This window comes from Gavialis gangeticus, unplaced genomic scaffold (genome assembly GCF_001723915.1).
Source record: "Gavialis gangeticus isolate Ggan-Ray unplaced genomic scaffold, GavGan_comp1, whole genome shotgun sequence".
Lineage (NCBI taxonomy): Eukaryota > Metazoa > Chordata > Crocodylia > Gavialidae > Gavialis > Gavialis gangeticus.
Window position 1 is genome coordinate 318,450 of NW_017728997.1, and position 15,648 is coordinate 334,097.

The 15,648-nt window shown below is 39.6% G+C and overlaps 2 protein-coding genes across 6 annotated transcripts in view; both read left to right on the plus strand.

The window, feature by feature from the left end:
• Positions 1-7,470, plus strand: part of NR2C2 (nuclear receptor subfamily 2 group C member 2) — a 98,096-nt gene extending 90,626 nt beyond the window's left edge. For 3 of the 5 annotated variants that reach the window (XM_019504644.1, XM_019504645.1, XM_019504646.1), the window contains exons 13-14: positions 553-658; positions 2,833-7,470. In XM_019504644.1, the coding sequence (XP_019360189.1) occupies positions 553-658; positions 2,833-3,007 (281 nt within the window). In that variant the 3' untranslated portion in view covers positions 3,008-7,470. Of the gene's footprint in view, positions 1-552; positions 659-2,832 lie in introns of those variants that run through there. The other 2 variants (XR_002095260.1, XR_002095261.1) reach the window with 1 other exon arrangement.
• A 7,964-nt stretch (positions 7,471-15,434) lies between these two features.
• MRPS25 (mitochondrial ribosomal protein S25) overlaps positions 15,435-15,648 on the plus strand; it is a 30,602-nt gene continuing 30,388 nt past the window's right edge. Inside the window, exon 1 of the mRNA XM_019504647.1 lies at positions 15,435-15,603. Coding sequence (XP_019360192.1) covers positions 15,469-15,603 — 135 coding nt within the window. The 5' untranslated portion in view covers positions 15,435-15,468. The remainder of the gene's footprint in view (positions 15,604-15,648) is intronic.

The window sequence follows — 15,648 nt, forward strand, 5'->3', positions numbered from 1 at the left end:
GGGGTGTTTTTCTGCTTAGCCAGAGCACAGCTGCAGTCCTGTGCAGCTGACAAGAGATGTGGTGTCATTGATATCAAAGTGGCAGCCACCAGCTGACACACCTCCATGGTTCCACACAGTGGTTTCCTGCAGCTGTATATGACATCTTGCTGTTTCAGAAAGCTTCATCATTGCCAGGGGGGTCAGGAACCTAACCACGAAAAGAATTGGGGTTCTACTGTAACAGTATCTACCTTTTCACTAATGGAAAATGTCTTTGTATATAACACACAGCTCATAACAAAAATGGTGTTATTAGCTGATAAACCTGTACATGCAAGATAAGAGAAATCACTCTTACTTTGCAAATAAATCATTAAATAACTTTTCTAATAAAGTTTGTTAAATAATGTATAGTCATCATCTCAGAATGACTTCTGGAGGTGCAATGAGGTACTCCTTTCTGCAAGTGCCATAACACATGAGGATATTTGAATAAAATAAAAGATTCTTTGCAAATACCTAGCTGCTGAATTTTACATTTTGACATTTGGAAATGTTTTCTTTCTTTAGATCACCCTGGTCTAACCAGTTCAAGCCAGATAGAAAAATTCCAGGAGAAGGCGCAGATGGAGTTACAGGACTATGTTCAAAAAACCTATCCAGAAGACACGTACAGGTGATTATTGTCTGTCTTTTAAACAATAGTGTAAGCAGTGGATGATAAATGTATAGAGAAAAAAAACAAGATTAATATTTAAGAATATTATTAGATTTATCTTTGTGAGGCTCAGATGAAAGACTGAAGAAGACCTCCTTTGCTTATTTATAAAAGTAGACAGGTTTCATTTTAAGTAGGGGAAGAAGCAAGATTAAGCCTGTAAATCTCTGCAGTTTAATTGAAACTGGTGTGAGCTTGCTTTCTTTTTCTATTTTTCTTATTTCTAAGTTAGAACAGTTAACTAGTTTCTGAGACCATAAAAAAGACTGAAACAATTACAACCCTTTAAAAGTTTGACAAGCTGCATATGCTGAAGAGTATTAAAACTGACAACTCAAACTTTTGAAAACCAAGGTATATATGGGGAATACCAAATAAGTCCCTGAAGCTTTTCTTTAGAAGAAATTCTGCATATCTGTGATATTTTCTTGTTCTTCTATTTGATTTCTAAGATTATTTTCTTAAAATATCCTGTTTTTGTATAGAATATTTAGTTTTGCTGCCCAGTCTTTACTTGAAATTATTAGATTTCAATTATCCCTACCACACTTGTTATCCTATTTGATTCTTAAACATCTCTGTCACGTACCCAATAGTTATATGGCAGAAGGAGTTTCATTTTTTCCCTGGGAATAACCTTCTGAAGCAGGGGATTTTTTTTATCATGTATTCCCTACTGTCCACTAGATCAAGGGTTGAGGGACTGCAGCCAGAGAGTCCACAAGGCTTCTACCCCCTTGGACATCAGGAAGGTGGTCTTTACATTACTTCTACATGTCTAGCAAGCAAGGCAATGCTTGGGGTGACAGAAGGGCAACATAGGATCCCCAATTATTCCAGATGCAGTAGCTCTAACATGGCTGGTGCAAAGGGGCTGGAGTGGAGCTGCAAAGTGGTGATGGGGGGTAGGGAGAACATTCCTCCAGTGCAGAATATAGCCACGGTTTCGTGAATGGAACTATGGTTCCCAGAACCTGAATTTGCCCTATACATAGAGACTGAATATTCCAGGTTAATGGCAGAAAACTGAACTTGTACTATAAGAAAAATTTTAAAAACCTATTCTCAGCATTTATACTACTTGATAAAGAATAAGGGAAGGCAAATATGTAAAATTTCCCGAAGACTGACCTTCATTGTAATTAGTACAGTTTTTACCCTTATTCACCTGTGCATGAATTCAGAGTACAAGTCTGAATACTTGCAGTCTTAGTATTTGAATGATGGCACAAATCAGACAGGTAGTGGCAAAATTACTTAACATTTTGCCCTCAGAAAGCTTCAGTCATTTTGCAGATTTACCATTAAATGTATGAGAAATGCTATGTTAGCAGAATTGGTTCTACAAAGATGTTTTAACACCTGTTTAAGAAGCTGGAATAGTCTCTCAATCAGCAAAGCAGGTGCTTTAAATGATTTTGTCAAGAAACACCTCTTTTTTCATTTTTAGTCACGTGATTGCACTTTAAACACAGCAGACAGACAGTCAGCGATACTGTCAACTAAAACTGTATTAGAATGTCAATGGGTGATATACAGTGTGTTTCTCCATGTTTATATGCTGGTCAGCATCCTTCTACATTAACTAAACATGACGTTTGGGGCTAGTGTAAAAGTGGTTGCCCAAAGCCCCTTTCTCACCAAAACCAGATTTTTCTGGTTTTCTTGTGCATGCTCAATCTCTGCTATTGGTTTGTCATTAACAAGTTGCTAGGCAACTGAAAGTGATGCTGTATAGATGATTTAAATCCTAATTAAGCATTTTGCTCTTAAAAACATGAAAATGTCCTCATTACTAAGTATGAGATGTCTTTAGTCCCGAACTACTTTCAAAGCTGGGAATTTCCAACAGTAGACTAGAAGAATTGTGTGTTTATATACACACGTGTAATATTAATATATCCTTTTCACAGGAGAACCACTAAAAAAAGATTGTGGCATTTCATTGTACGTGCAGAGTGGAAGAATTAACATAGACATTCTTTCATGGTAGCTAAATTAGCTTAAATTGCCTCTTTACTCCCACTCATGAGTTACTGTAATAATAAAAGCAGATCCAGCCCTTTAAGAGTGAAGCAGTTTAGGTTAACTTGAATTATGTATTTTTATAATCTGTTGAACTTCTTTTCCAGGCTTGCCCGGATTCTAGTTCGCCTGCCAGCACTTAGACTGATGAGCTCTAGCATTACTGAGGAACTTTTTTTTACTGGTCTCATTGGTAATGTTCCAATTGACAGCATAATCCCCTACATCCTCAAAATGGAAACAGCAGAGTATAATGGTCAAATAACTGGCACGTCGGCATAGTGGGAACAACATATATTGATGGATCAAAGTAATTTTCATAAAATCACACAATTAAGAGATACAGACTTTAAAAATGACACTTTGGTATGTACAATTATTTCCAACGCATTACCAGTTTCCTATCAGACTGCGCCTTCTTTATTTGCCTCCTTTGACAAAATATAAACAGCTATTAAAAGACCTATTAGGACCCTTTTCTGCCACAAGGAACATTTTGATGCCTTTCATTCAAAAGGGTATAGATTCCTAAACATACTTTTAATGAGCTTTGTATTTAGAAATTATCAATGGGCAAAAATAGAGTTTTATAATGTCAGAGATTAGTATTAAAAATGCTAAAAAGAAAAAAAAAGAGAACAGTATGTATATATTTAAAATGTCCTTGGAATTAATATCTAATAATTACCAGGGTATAATATTAGCACTTTGTAAGCACTTCTTATCAAAGCGATAATGTCATCATCCTGCTTATAAGCAAAGCAAATGAAAAACTGCAGATGTCCTTGGTCATAATGCTAATGATTTCTGTGAAAATGTAGAAGGCTACAGGAGACAATCATCTGTTCTACAAAACGTCGCTGTTCATAATGTTATGAATTTAATAGCAATGTGGCTCTTCAAAGCAAATTTCTACATTATATAGCACTAAGCTCAGCTAAATTAGTGAAAATATGGTTCACTGACAGCATGACACAAGCATAAGAACTATAGCATAATTAGCAGCAGCAATAAATGATACAGAAATTATCCAAACTGGAAGGCAAAATACCAATTTCTTGCCATAGCAATGCTGAAACACGATGTTTCAATTCAGCCTGACATGGATGTTTACATAGTCATGACAAACTTTATTCTGCTCAGATACCTTTTGATTGTGGGGGGGAAATCAGTCATTAACTGGCAGGGAAGCAGTCCTTTCTAGCTAGAGCTGTGCGCTCCTCTCAGTGTATAGACTTAACGTATTTCCAAATTCATTCCTTCTTTCAGTGGTTCTGCACCACCCTCACTACCCTTTCAGCCAAAGGAACAATTCTGAGCACAGAAAGCTGCTATTGTCAGCCAGAGGGATAAGTGGAGAACCCAAGGCGCACACACGCTCTCTCACGCTCGCTTTCTCCCTCCCTCTTTCTCTCCCCCTCTCTCTCTCTTTTTTGTCCCTGTCCCAACCCCAGGAATTGAGTGTTCCTGCTTGTGCAGTGCTACCAGCCCCCCTATGACTCAGTTCCAAATTGAAGTATAGGTTGGGTTTGTATTCAATCATGTGCAATTGCAGTTAATGACCGATTGTTTGGCGTTAGAGTACTAACTACCTTTCCTCAGCTAGGGTAGTGACCTATTAAGTTGTTTTCTAGTATTGACCATATCCTGCTAGCATTGCTTTTATTTTAGTGTAATTTATTAATACTGACATTAAATATTTTAAACGACATTTACAAAAAATGCATTTTTGTCACGCTATACCTTCATTAATCTGATTCTTGCTTACTATATTCATTAATTACTTTTAATGAATTTACCTGGTAGTGGCATTATCTATTTGTAATACTTGTATGTGAAAAAATATACGTGATGAATTCAGCACTTTTTTTGCTTCTGGCATGGACATTGATTTAGAAACACATTCCAGCAGGGTTAGTATTTGTCTCTCTCTTAAGGTTCTTGATTGTAGCCAAAGGACCTTGAACAACTTCAGACAAGGCTTTTAATGTAGTAAGAGCCCTCCTCTGGTACCCTTTACCCTCATTTCAAGGTTTTCATTTATAACACTCATTTTGTCACAAAAGACTTTATAGCTCCTGGATGCATTAAACTTCAATGTAATCACCATCTTTATAACATTCAGAAACCTTGGCTATCAAAAAGATATTATAAAGAGATTGCAGTGTAAGTGCAGACCTCTGTTGTACCTTCTTCCCTAGTTTTTTGTTATAATAAACAGACTCGTTGATTTTTTTCTCTTTTTTTTTACATGATAGACACTTCCATGTTCTGAACATGCTTAAGACAACTGGAATGCAGAGTTAATTGTGACCACCATATTAAAGCATCACTTCTTTAGGGTTGTGTCAGCTCTTCCAGTATAAAATTTGTGTTTTAAGGATTTATATTTGGCCTTAAAAATTAGTTGTGGCCTGAATTTTAATGTGTAAATACTTGCCTTGGAAATAAAATTTCACAGAAGCATTATGGCCATTTTTGTGCGAAAAACAAATGTTAAAGGTGTATTATATAACTTCTTTTTTAAGAAAAGTAGTATGCATTGAACTGTTTTGAATTTTTTAAATTGCAAAAGATTAGCAGATCATGTAGTTTAACTGCTTACAATGTGTTGTTAAAATTTAAGCAGTCAAAGCATTTTTAGTAATGGAGTGTGAAACAGTGATATACGCAGAATATACTAAACCATTGGAAATCAAAGTTTTTCTAAATTTTATTACAAACTTGAAATTTTTTTCATGAGAATTTTGTTTGAACATGTGTATTTATCTAGGGAAAGAGTCTTATTTTCTGGTGAAGATGAGCCCAGTTTTTAATTAAGTCTTCCCTGCTTGAAAATACACTAGCATTTGTTTTTTCCCCTAGTTTTATATATGAAACTATTTTACAGAAAAAAAAAAAAGAAAAAAAACCTCCGCGCGCACACACGTCAACAGCTAATCATAATCTTGGGAGCACAATTAGATGCAATGACACAGAAAATATGTGTCTTAAACTTTGTAAATCTAAAATGGTAAATTTCACAGTGCTCTGTTTGCATCTATAGTACACATCTGAAAAACATGGGGCCACATTGCCGTATCCTTTGTGGTGCATCTGATGGTCCTTGCTCTGCAAATAATTCCTTTGGCCTCAGAGTGAGTAAAGCTGTCACAATCCAGCCTGTGTGTAGGATTCGTTTTTACAAGGTGCGATTGCATTTAATGGATAGAGTGAGGCAGTTCCATCCTTACACTCTAAGAATCCCAAATTATCACCTTTTCCTCTCTGAAGCTTTTGTTTGCGCAGTGTTACTGGCATGATTTGCTGGGTGGGGCAAGTCAGATCCAAGCTTACCTAACCCCTAGGCCATTAACAGGAAGTGTTTTCTGCAAGCATATGTTGTTTTGATTCTAAGACAAAGCTTTGGTGATAGAAAGTTGGATACCAGATGGTGTGTGTTCCAGGGCTTAGGAGATGTTCCAAATCTTAGTTGTCTCAAATACAAATTATCAATAATAGGATAGATGGGGATAATAAGATTTGTGCTTCTGCTTTGCATGCTGCTAATGGGCTAACATAGGATTGAGCCAAGGAATTGGTGCCCGTATAAGAGAGAGAGCAAGGGAAAGTAAAAATACTGCCATGTAAAATAGTGAGCCATTCTCCAGTGCTTGGGACTTATTTGATGTATCTGTAAAACCATCCTAAATGGCTCAAGGACCACCCTAAAGTAAGGATGATCTTCCAGAGGTTTAGAGCCAATAGAGGGGATCTTACATTACTACATGTTGCAAGGGTAGTGAGGGTAAGAGGCATAGCTAGGGAAAATGGGCATAACCAAGTTATTCCCTCTTTGGCTAATTTCCTTTGATGGTATTTCAGCCCTTTGTATTCAGTGGAATTCTCTGGCTGTTCTAACAGTACAAGAGGAAAATGGTCCATGAAAGGGTGAGGATAGGAGTGCAGAAGTGAACTTCAAACCATCAGTTCATGCCACTGACCTGTGTTCTCTGCATTTGGCCTGTGCCATAAAATCAGATCCTGTATTTTTTCAACTCTTTTTTGTTATTAATAATGTACTTTCCAAAAAATATTAGAGAAGTGGTATTTTTGCCATATATTTTATTTTTTCCCCCTTTCTATATTTCAGTGATTGTACAATGAGAATAGACTGGCCTCCCTCACTAGTTTCTAGTCCATTTCACTTCCCTATAAGCACAAAGCTGCACTTTTGTGTTGTAAATAAGGATAAGGAATATTTTGCTTTATTTTTTGTTTAAGATAGTGGCTACAGGATTATTGGGAAAACTTCTGTTGTGTCTTATATTTGGTACAGTGGGTTTTTTACACAAATGCAATATGACCTGAAAAAATCTGCAGCCAAATCTCATAAACTGCTAGCAGTTGTCAAAAATGCAACATCCAACTAAAGTTCTTCCTAGTGTCTGAAGTTAGCCCTCTTACATTTTAAGCCCTGACTGTGCTGCTTTTAAAGTTAAAATCAAAAGAAAAAGCTCATCCTAAGCCACTTGATTAGTTATCTGAACTTGCCCATCTGTGTACAACAGTAAGAATTAGTTTGTACAAAACCTGAAATTCCACACTGGCTGAAATGCTGTGAATAGTAATAGTCCAGTATTCCTCAACTCTGTTGACTTCCAGAGTTTGCCATGCAGGCCTTCCTGTCTTCCTACTCTTGCAAGAAGGCAGTGGATATGGATGTTGTACGGTAGTATAAAGGAATAGTTACTGAAAGCCATGAAAGGTCACTTTGGATAAAGCTAAATGTGGTCTGTTTTTGAACGACTTGTAATTGGTTTTACTTTATATGTCCCCAAAGCAAACGGGCATATTTAAAAATTCTAAGTAAAAATGATTCTCCTTAATTGACTCTCATTAACTTACTAAGCAGCAAGCAGGGCTCAGATCAGAAGCCAAGGTCCTGACTTACATCTCACTTACACTGGTTGTAAGTGAGGTTGCTTTGGAGGGACTGATGGAAAGTAGAAGAGAAACAAGGCCAGCCCCTCTGCAACGCATTGAGCCAAGTCAGAGCAGCCCCAAGCTGGCAGGCTGATCCCCAGGGCCTCTGCCAGCTGAGGCTGCTCTGCCCCAGCTCAATGTGCTGCATTTCCAGGTACACGTGCAAATGCAGCATCCAGGAGCAGTTGCACCGCAGTTTATTCAGCGGTATTAACTGTACATGTAGACACACCAACAGAGTTGTAACAGACCAACCTGCTTCTGTCATGGTGGGCCCTTGGACCTACTAACATGGCAGCTGGGGACCTCTGCTGTTTCAATATATCCCTGAACATACGTGGCATGCATAAGAGAAGTCATGTTGGCTACTGCCTCGTATGAAACAAGGGAGAAAATTGTTAGTGCTTACTAAATGTTGAGTGCATTACAAAGAGTAGCAATTGTAAAATCAAAGAATGTTTTATAAAGAGGGATTTGATATTTTCCTTTTGACTCTGGAGTTGTCGAGCCATTTAGGAAGTATATTTTATATTCTCATCAAGCCCTTTTAAAATTAAGGTGTACTTATTTTTTGACTAAGGATGCCATAATCCCACCTGTTGGGCTGTGAGATACAAACCGATCTTAGTAGAGGTTAATAGCTGTAAAATTTGTTTGGGTAAATATTTAAAATGGCTGTCTTAAGGAAGAGGCAACAGAAAATTAAATACCTGGGAAAGATTTTAAATAAGTTAAGCCTTCAGATATTAGCATCAGAAAGCACCCACCCCTAGAAATACTTTTACTCTAGGGCCCTTCTTTTGTGAATTACTAAATTTGTGATGGAGAGTATCCAGGGCTGTATATAATGTTCTTTATAGCCCATTGTACAAGTGCTTTCAAACTGGTTTATTAGGATCTTCAAATCCATGCCTTTCCCCTGACCCAGTTTTTTAAGCAAGCAGACAGGTTTTTTATATTTCTTTTTGTGCCTCCCACCACTGTGCACTTCTGCATGGCCAATACCAGAACCCACTCAAGTAGATAATGCATATGTACATAGTTGTATGTATGCGTGTATGAATGTATATGTATGTATATCTCTCTGTCTAAATCTATCCTGTACAGTGTATATAAAGTGTGAATGTGTATGTATATATGTACAGAGATGTAGCCATGTATTCACACAGTTCTATATGTTAAAAGAAAGTTTATGATTGAATTGCTAATCTGGAGCTTCCTAGATTTCATTTGTTGGCCCAAGTGCATCCTTGGCTTAAGCAGGCGCATCACCAGTACCTTCAACAGTGTTGCAGGGGTTGGAGTGGTGCAGGCACAACAGTGCATGGTTAAGAGCCTAGAATATCACGAGTTCAAAGCCACAGCAGAAGTGCTCACTGCACAGCCCTGTCACACTCCAACTAATCTGTAGTTTCTGTTGAATGAATGTGTTGTCACAAGGAAAGGAAGTAGTGTTGCATCTGTTTCTAAGCCACAGGTGAATTTGGTCTTTGGGTTTTTTTTAATGACAGGGCATTTGAGATTTTGATTTTTTTTCCAACCTTTTCTCATTTGGCCAGGATAAGCCATCCAGTTGAGTCAATAGAATCTACAATGTCCAAGGAAGAATAAGAAATAAAAGCATACAGTAAATATTTCCACATTCTCAATACACAGGAAGGGGCTTTTAATAGCCTTCTGGGAGGTCTTTTCAGAGCTTTGTTTTAGCGTGGGAAATATGGTAAGAACTTGAAAGTATTTAAGACTCCAGTAGTAGCTAATTAGAAGGGTTATTATGCATCTTTGAACTATACCCTGCAGAACAGAATACGGTGGATGGTGCAGTGCATGCCATTTCTGAAATCGCCAACAATGATTGTACTAGAAGAAATCAAATTGTTAATAAAATTTGGACTTAGATGTTCCACTCTTACCACTTCTCAGCCAGTGAGAGGCTTATACAACTTATGACCAATATCCTTCACTGTATCTTGCCTGGTTTAGTAAAAGCAATTAAATTTCCCTGGAGGTGATAGTTAAATAAAAGAAAATAATTTTTAAATAGGTTTCCAATTTTTTGTGAACATTTAGACTTTTTTTGGATGTTGATGGTGTGTTTGAGGTACTAAGCATTATTGTTTCTAGTAACATCCAGGTTTTTAATGAAATCATTGCATTTTCTCTCCCTGTTTTTTCAAATATTTTTATTTTCTAATTATATTTGATGGTGCAATTGAGTTACTGGGCTCTGACAACACTCATGCTTTAAATGTAACCCTCTGTGTTTCTTGTCTATTTTTTTTATTATGGTTTTTAATTTCTTTTTTGTCCTCCCTTCACTAATTTGGATTTTGCCCATAAGATTCAATTTCTAATGTTATTCTTTCTTTGATTAACAACTTAAGTAATGTAATTTTAATTAGCTGTCAAACGAACATCCAGTTTCACACTAGACCACCTCCCAAAAGTGATCTGAGTATAAAAACAATCTGTATGAAACCCCCTGTGAAGATCATAGTACCTGAGCATTTGGAGCATACACAGAAATTGAGGCCACAGTATGAAAAAATATATATATTTTGATGGGAATATTTTAATGGATCTTGCTCCTTTTGCTTGCGGACTCGGATTTACATAACAGGCCTTCTGTAAAAGTTTACCTCCACATTTCAAAAATTCTTGGTGGGACAGGAGTGGCTCGGTGCCTCTTATGTGGTTGTCATTCGACAAGATGATTGTGGAATTTTCTGAGCATTTATTTCCACATATTGGGCTCAATCCTGAAAAGACTTTTATATAATGCTTAACTTTAAGTAGATGAGCAGACCCCACAGAAGTCAATGGGAATGCTTTGTGTGCATACAATTAAGCCTAAGCACATCTTTGCAGGATCCAGCTATTTGGGTGTAAAATCTTTGCTACGAAAGCTGCTAAGAGCATTCTGTTTCTTGCCATATTATTTAGTAAGTGTTTGTAGATTTTGTTTCAGTTACAGACCTTGTGAAACATACATCCTTTTAACATTTCAAACCCAATCCTTCAGCAGGCAAAAATTCCATTAAAACCAATGAAAAACAATGGGAATATTTTCTGCCTGACATGGCTTTTCATTTGGTGTCATGACAATCAGTACTGTTTGAATAATGCTTGTTTTTGTGTTAAAAGTAGAATGGACACCATAATGTCTTTAAATGCTGTTTTATTTCAGTAGCACTTGTAAAGGTTAAGAAATGGATAGAGGTATTGATCAGCATAACAGCTGTTTAAAAGGAGAAAACTGAATTCAAAAACCCAACCCATATGTTAAGACTGCAAGGTATGGAACATGACTGATTCTTTTCCCTATTTTGACAGACAGATTGTGCTGAAATATAAATGGGAATAAATGAGAATGTATTATCCCATAAATACAAATGGGAATATATTATCTTGCAAAAACTGTGGGATGTGAAAACAGGTTTCTGTATTTGATCCCAGAAGGCCAGCTACCGAAAACCACTCCTATTACAGGTGTTTAACACCTCTCAGTAGCTGGCACATTGCACATAAAGAAATGTTCCTAGAAATACCTACTATTGTAAAGCAGGTACAGATCCCTTTTAAGAATTATTTCTAGAATTTTGGATTTAAAAAAACGTGGGAATTAATACATGTAAAAGAAAAGGGGTATCCTTTAAAAGTGTGTTATTTATATAATATATTTGCTTTTATCATCCATGGAATTGAATTCAAGTGCTGAAATATTTTTCTATAATTGATCTCTTCTCCAAATGATATTGTAATCCAGTGTTCAAACAGTTTTAGAACTGGAAAACTGCACATTTTTCATTGTATAATTGTTGTATGTATTTGACATACCCGGGAGTTCTGAGCTCTTGCAAAACTACCCCATCTGTTACAAGAGGAATTGTCTGCTGTAGTTCCCTGGGGTATTTTCTGTAAGCCTCTGCTCTTTGTCATTTAGAAAAATGTTATTTATGCCATTACATTTTAATTTCAGGTTTAAAACCTGTCAAAAGCTGTTTCTTTCTCACAGCTTCTTTTGTGAAATCAGCTTTGTATATGTGATGGCATTTAAAAATAATAGCATGTTCTTTTTTTAATCTGAATTTTATATCTAATCGATGTCTTCAGTTATGAAGAGGAATTTGCATTGTTGTGTTTGTATATAGGGTATTGCAGTGCATGATTTAGCTTATGCATTTTATTAAATGCTGTTTAAATGTGGCATTATATTGTTGTGGCTTAATACTACTACCTAAATGAGGTTTATACTATTAAAGTGAATTACCAATCTAAATGTATCCTTGATTTTTACTTTTAAGTAGGTCACTACATTTTTCTTTAAATAGTAGGTATATATTTGCTACCGAAGTCAACATTTCAGTTTTAATTTCCTGTCTTTAGAAGAAAAGGAGCCAGAGATTTTCCTCCACTTGACAAAAGCTTCCTGTCAGGTATTTAAACCAGTCAAAATCCACATTCTCTTCACCTTATTAACACCAGGTGCTGTTTGTATAGACAAGGTGAGTAAGAGTTGATCCTAATGGTTTCCATTCAGCCCTCTTTAGCCTCCCCTAGTTTCTTTAACACTTACTGCCATCTGAAAACTAATGATATGCTATTTATTGCAAGTTATATTTGCTTTTATTTGATAGGCACCGTTAGTTGGATTGAAATGGTATATCAGGTCTCCTACATGTGCCTGAATTAGTTTCTGATGCACGTATCGTAAAAGATGAGATGAGTTCTCCCTAAAAGCTTCTCTCAGATGAGCATGTGTGGTAGGGTAGGTGGCTGACCTTATTACCAGTTGCCTCTATCAAAAAATCATCCCAATTTATACGAGTTTCAGTTAAACAGGTGACAAGCAAAAATGATTTGATGATTTAAAATTATGCCATGATCTTCAACCTCAGGTACTTGAAAGTAGGCATGGACCACTAGTGACCTGATTTTTCAATGAGACCTGGATCTGTTCTTTCATTGAAAATTAAGCTTGCTTTCATCTAGGTGCTTATATAAGAATTTGTGTCTGATTGTGCACCTAAGTTTGCAAAGCTGGGCCTAGTTCCTACAGAAAGTATCTCCACAGTATAAGCCATTGGCCATTCAGTCCAATTGATGTTAATCTTTGACTGTTTCTCGACACAAGGACTGATGTTGTCAAAGATTTTACTGGTCAAGATTAATGCGCATTAGGGGAGTTTTCTGCAGGAAGACTTTCCACAGTGCTGGCCTAGCCAGTGGCACATGGTTTTTGTTCCCTACAGAACTCATTCTTTATACCTGACATTTTTTGTTACCAACATATTATCTGGCATTTACCAAGATCATTTTTCTGTAGCAAAGTGACTTAAAGTGGACTTAAATGGAAAATCAGAACTATTCCTTATTCCAGGAAGTTGCATCATACCACAACATTACGAGAAAGAAAAATAACAGAACAGCCTCATGGTATTTGTGTACCTCAGGGCTTTTACAAGTAAGCCTTTTCTTCTCCTTCTCAGTATTCCTACAGCTAACATCTTTGCTGTGGATTAGGTCTACTGCTTGCCTTGATTTCTGGTACTTTTTACTGACTGGTCTCATTGCTTCCCAGAAGAATCTGTCTTTTTCCCTGAACCAGTGTAGTTAACTCATCCCTGAATCTTCCTTTGGGCTTCCTTTGTCTTAACATAAAATTCAAGCTCTTAATCTCCATTTGCAAGGCTCTAATAACCCTGCCCTAACTTGCACCTTGGCTTTCCTTGCCCTCATTCTCTAGAGTCTTCCCAACCTCTCTCTTCATGCTTTCTGTCATCTTTTATCCTTTCCCACACTCTACCATGCCTCCTATTATGTTACAGCTGGAGCAGTCCTGTGCTGAATGTCACACACTCTAAACAGCAGCAGTACCTGGAAAAACCCATATTATGCTTATGTTGGTCAAGAGACTGCTTCCTTTCCTCAAACGTAGACTTAACCAGAGGTATGGGTGACTGTCTTATTTAAAACTAGCTTGCTGCAATGCTCTGGCCAGGATTAACCCAGAAGCTCCAGCTGAGGTGGGATGAAAAAAATGCTCATTTAATTGGCCTTATCACAATTTACATGTCCTGCTCTGCACTGGTTTTCATATCACTTGGGAGGAGAGAGGGAATCTGACATACTGATCACTATCCCAACCCCTCAGAGACCAAGACGCCCACTGATTCCCACATTCAGCTGGAACCTTGTAGTTCCCTTGCCCCAAAGCTACTTCTCACAGAAGCAGGGGCCTGGCCATTACATTCGGATTTGCTACAACAGACCAGGGCAAGAAAGTGCCATTTCAGTCTTTCACTAGCTGCAGGTTCTGCCATCACCTGGCATTTGTCAGGTTTCAATGAAAAGAAATGTGGGAGCAAAGGAGTAGTCTGATGTTGGCTGAATGCTGCGTGCACAGATCACCGGGTTGTGCCAGCGCTGCTGGGACCAAACCCTACTCACAACTCCACTGAGTCCTGGGACCTCCTTGTCAACTTACTCCTGGCCCTAGTGCAGCTTGTGATTTATGACTGGGAAGGAGGCTGTGGCTGGGAAGACCGCTGGGGATGGCGAGGCCACTTTCCTGTTTCTCTTCTGTTCACACGTCCCAGCAGAGTTGCACCAGGCAGTGTCCGCTGGCTCCCTGGACTCAGAGGGCCAGTGGGCACTGTCCAGTGTGCTGTGCACCGTGTTGCCCCTGCGTGTATACTCATTTTTAACTATGACCTTCACTCTCATCCCTGCTTGGTTCTTTTGTTATACTAAGTAATTACTTGCACATATCCAATAGTCCCCTCTGATCACGGGGAGGGGGTGTAACTTGCTCTGTGGGCCTAAAGGCCATGACCCCACTATGTGACACAGCTGGATGCTCTTGCCCCTTCACTCAGGGTCAGACCTACGCCCTGTTTGGGGTCAGGATGGGATTTCACCCCACAGTCAGACTAGGCTGGTACTTTCCTCTGCAGCCGGGGCACAGCCTCTACCTAGGATCCCTCCAACGCAGGCGAACACCCTGTCCTAGAAGCGGGGCACTGTCTGCCCGCTTTCCCCCGGGCAGCGCAGGCCGTGACATGGGTTGGCTTTTTTTTAAAGACATTTTTCATGTCCCAGCCAAATTACGTCTGAATCTGTGAGTCAGTCCAGAACCGTAGGTGGCCCCACAACCAGCAAACATCCTCCACCCCCACCCGGGGCTTCAGCTATTTCCACAGTCCTTTGGCGGGGGTCCTACGCACAGGCCCCAGCCCGGAGGCCGGGGGTTCGCCTGCCCTCAGCCGTAGGGCCGCAGGAGCAAGCTAGGGAGGAGCCGCCCATTTCCACAAAGCAGGTTTCAAGGCCCAGCAGCTCGGCGGGTCCTGAGCCGCGCCGGAAGAGCAGCCACCGCCGGGAACGCGGCAGGAAAGCGGCGCGGTTCCGGAAGAGTTGGGAGGATGGGTTTGGCGCGGCCGCGGGCCGGTCCTGCCGCGGGCCAAGCCGGACCTCGCGGGGCCGCAGCCTCGAGACTCAATTTCGTCTGCAAAGCTTTCAAGCGAAGGCTGGTGTCCAGGTTGTAGCCGTATCGCTCTAGAGGAAAAGGCAATCAGGACTCCTAGGCGAGGAGATCTTTTATGAGGCCAACGACGTTTTTGCAAAAAGAAAAAAACCTATTTCTATAATTGCTAACGAGCAACGGACGGCGCTGCCCGTTGGCGCGGCGCGGACACAGCCCCGGGGGACCGAGCTGCAAGGCGCAGGCGCGGGGAGGCGGAGCTGCGCGGCGGGAGGCCGGGGACACAGGCGCCGCCGCCATGCCGATGAAGGGCCGGTTCGCGATCCGGCGCACGCTGCAGTACCTGCAGCAAGGCGAGGTGGAGTTCAAGAGCGCGGTGCGGGTCATGACGGTGAACTACAACAGGCACGGGCCGCTCAGCGAAGGCGCCAGGTAGGATCCGCCCCCGGCCCCGGCCCCGGCCCCGGCCCCGCTCCCG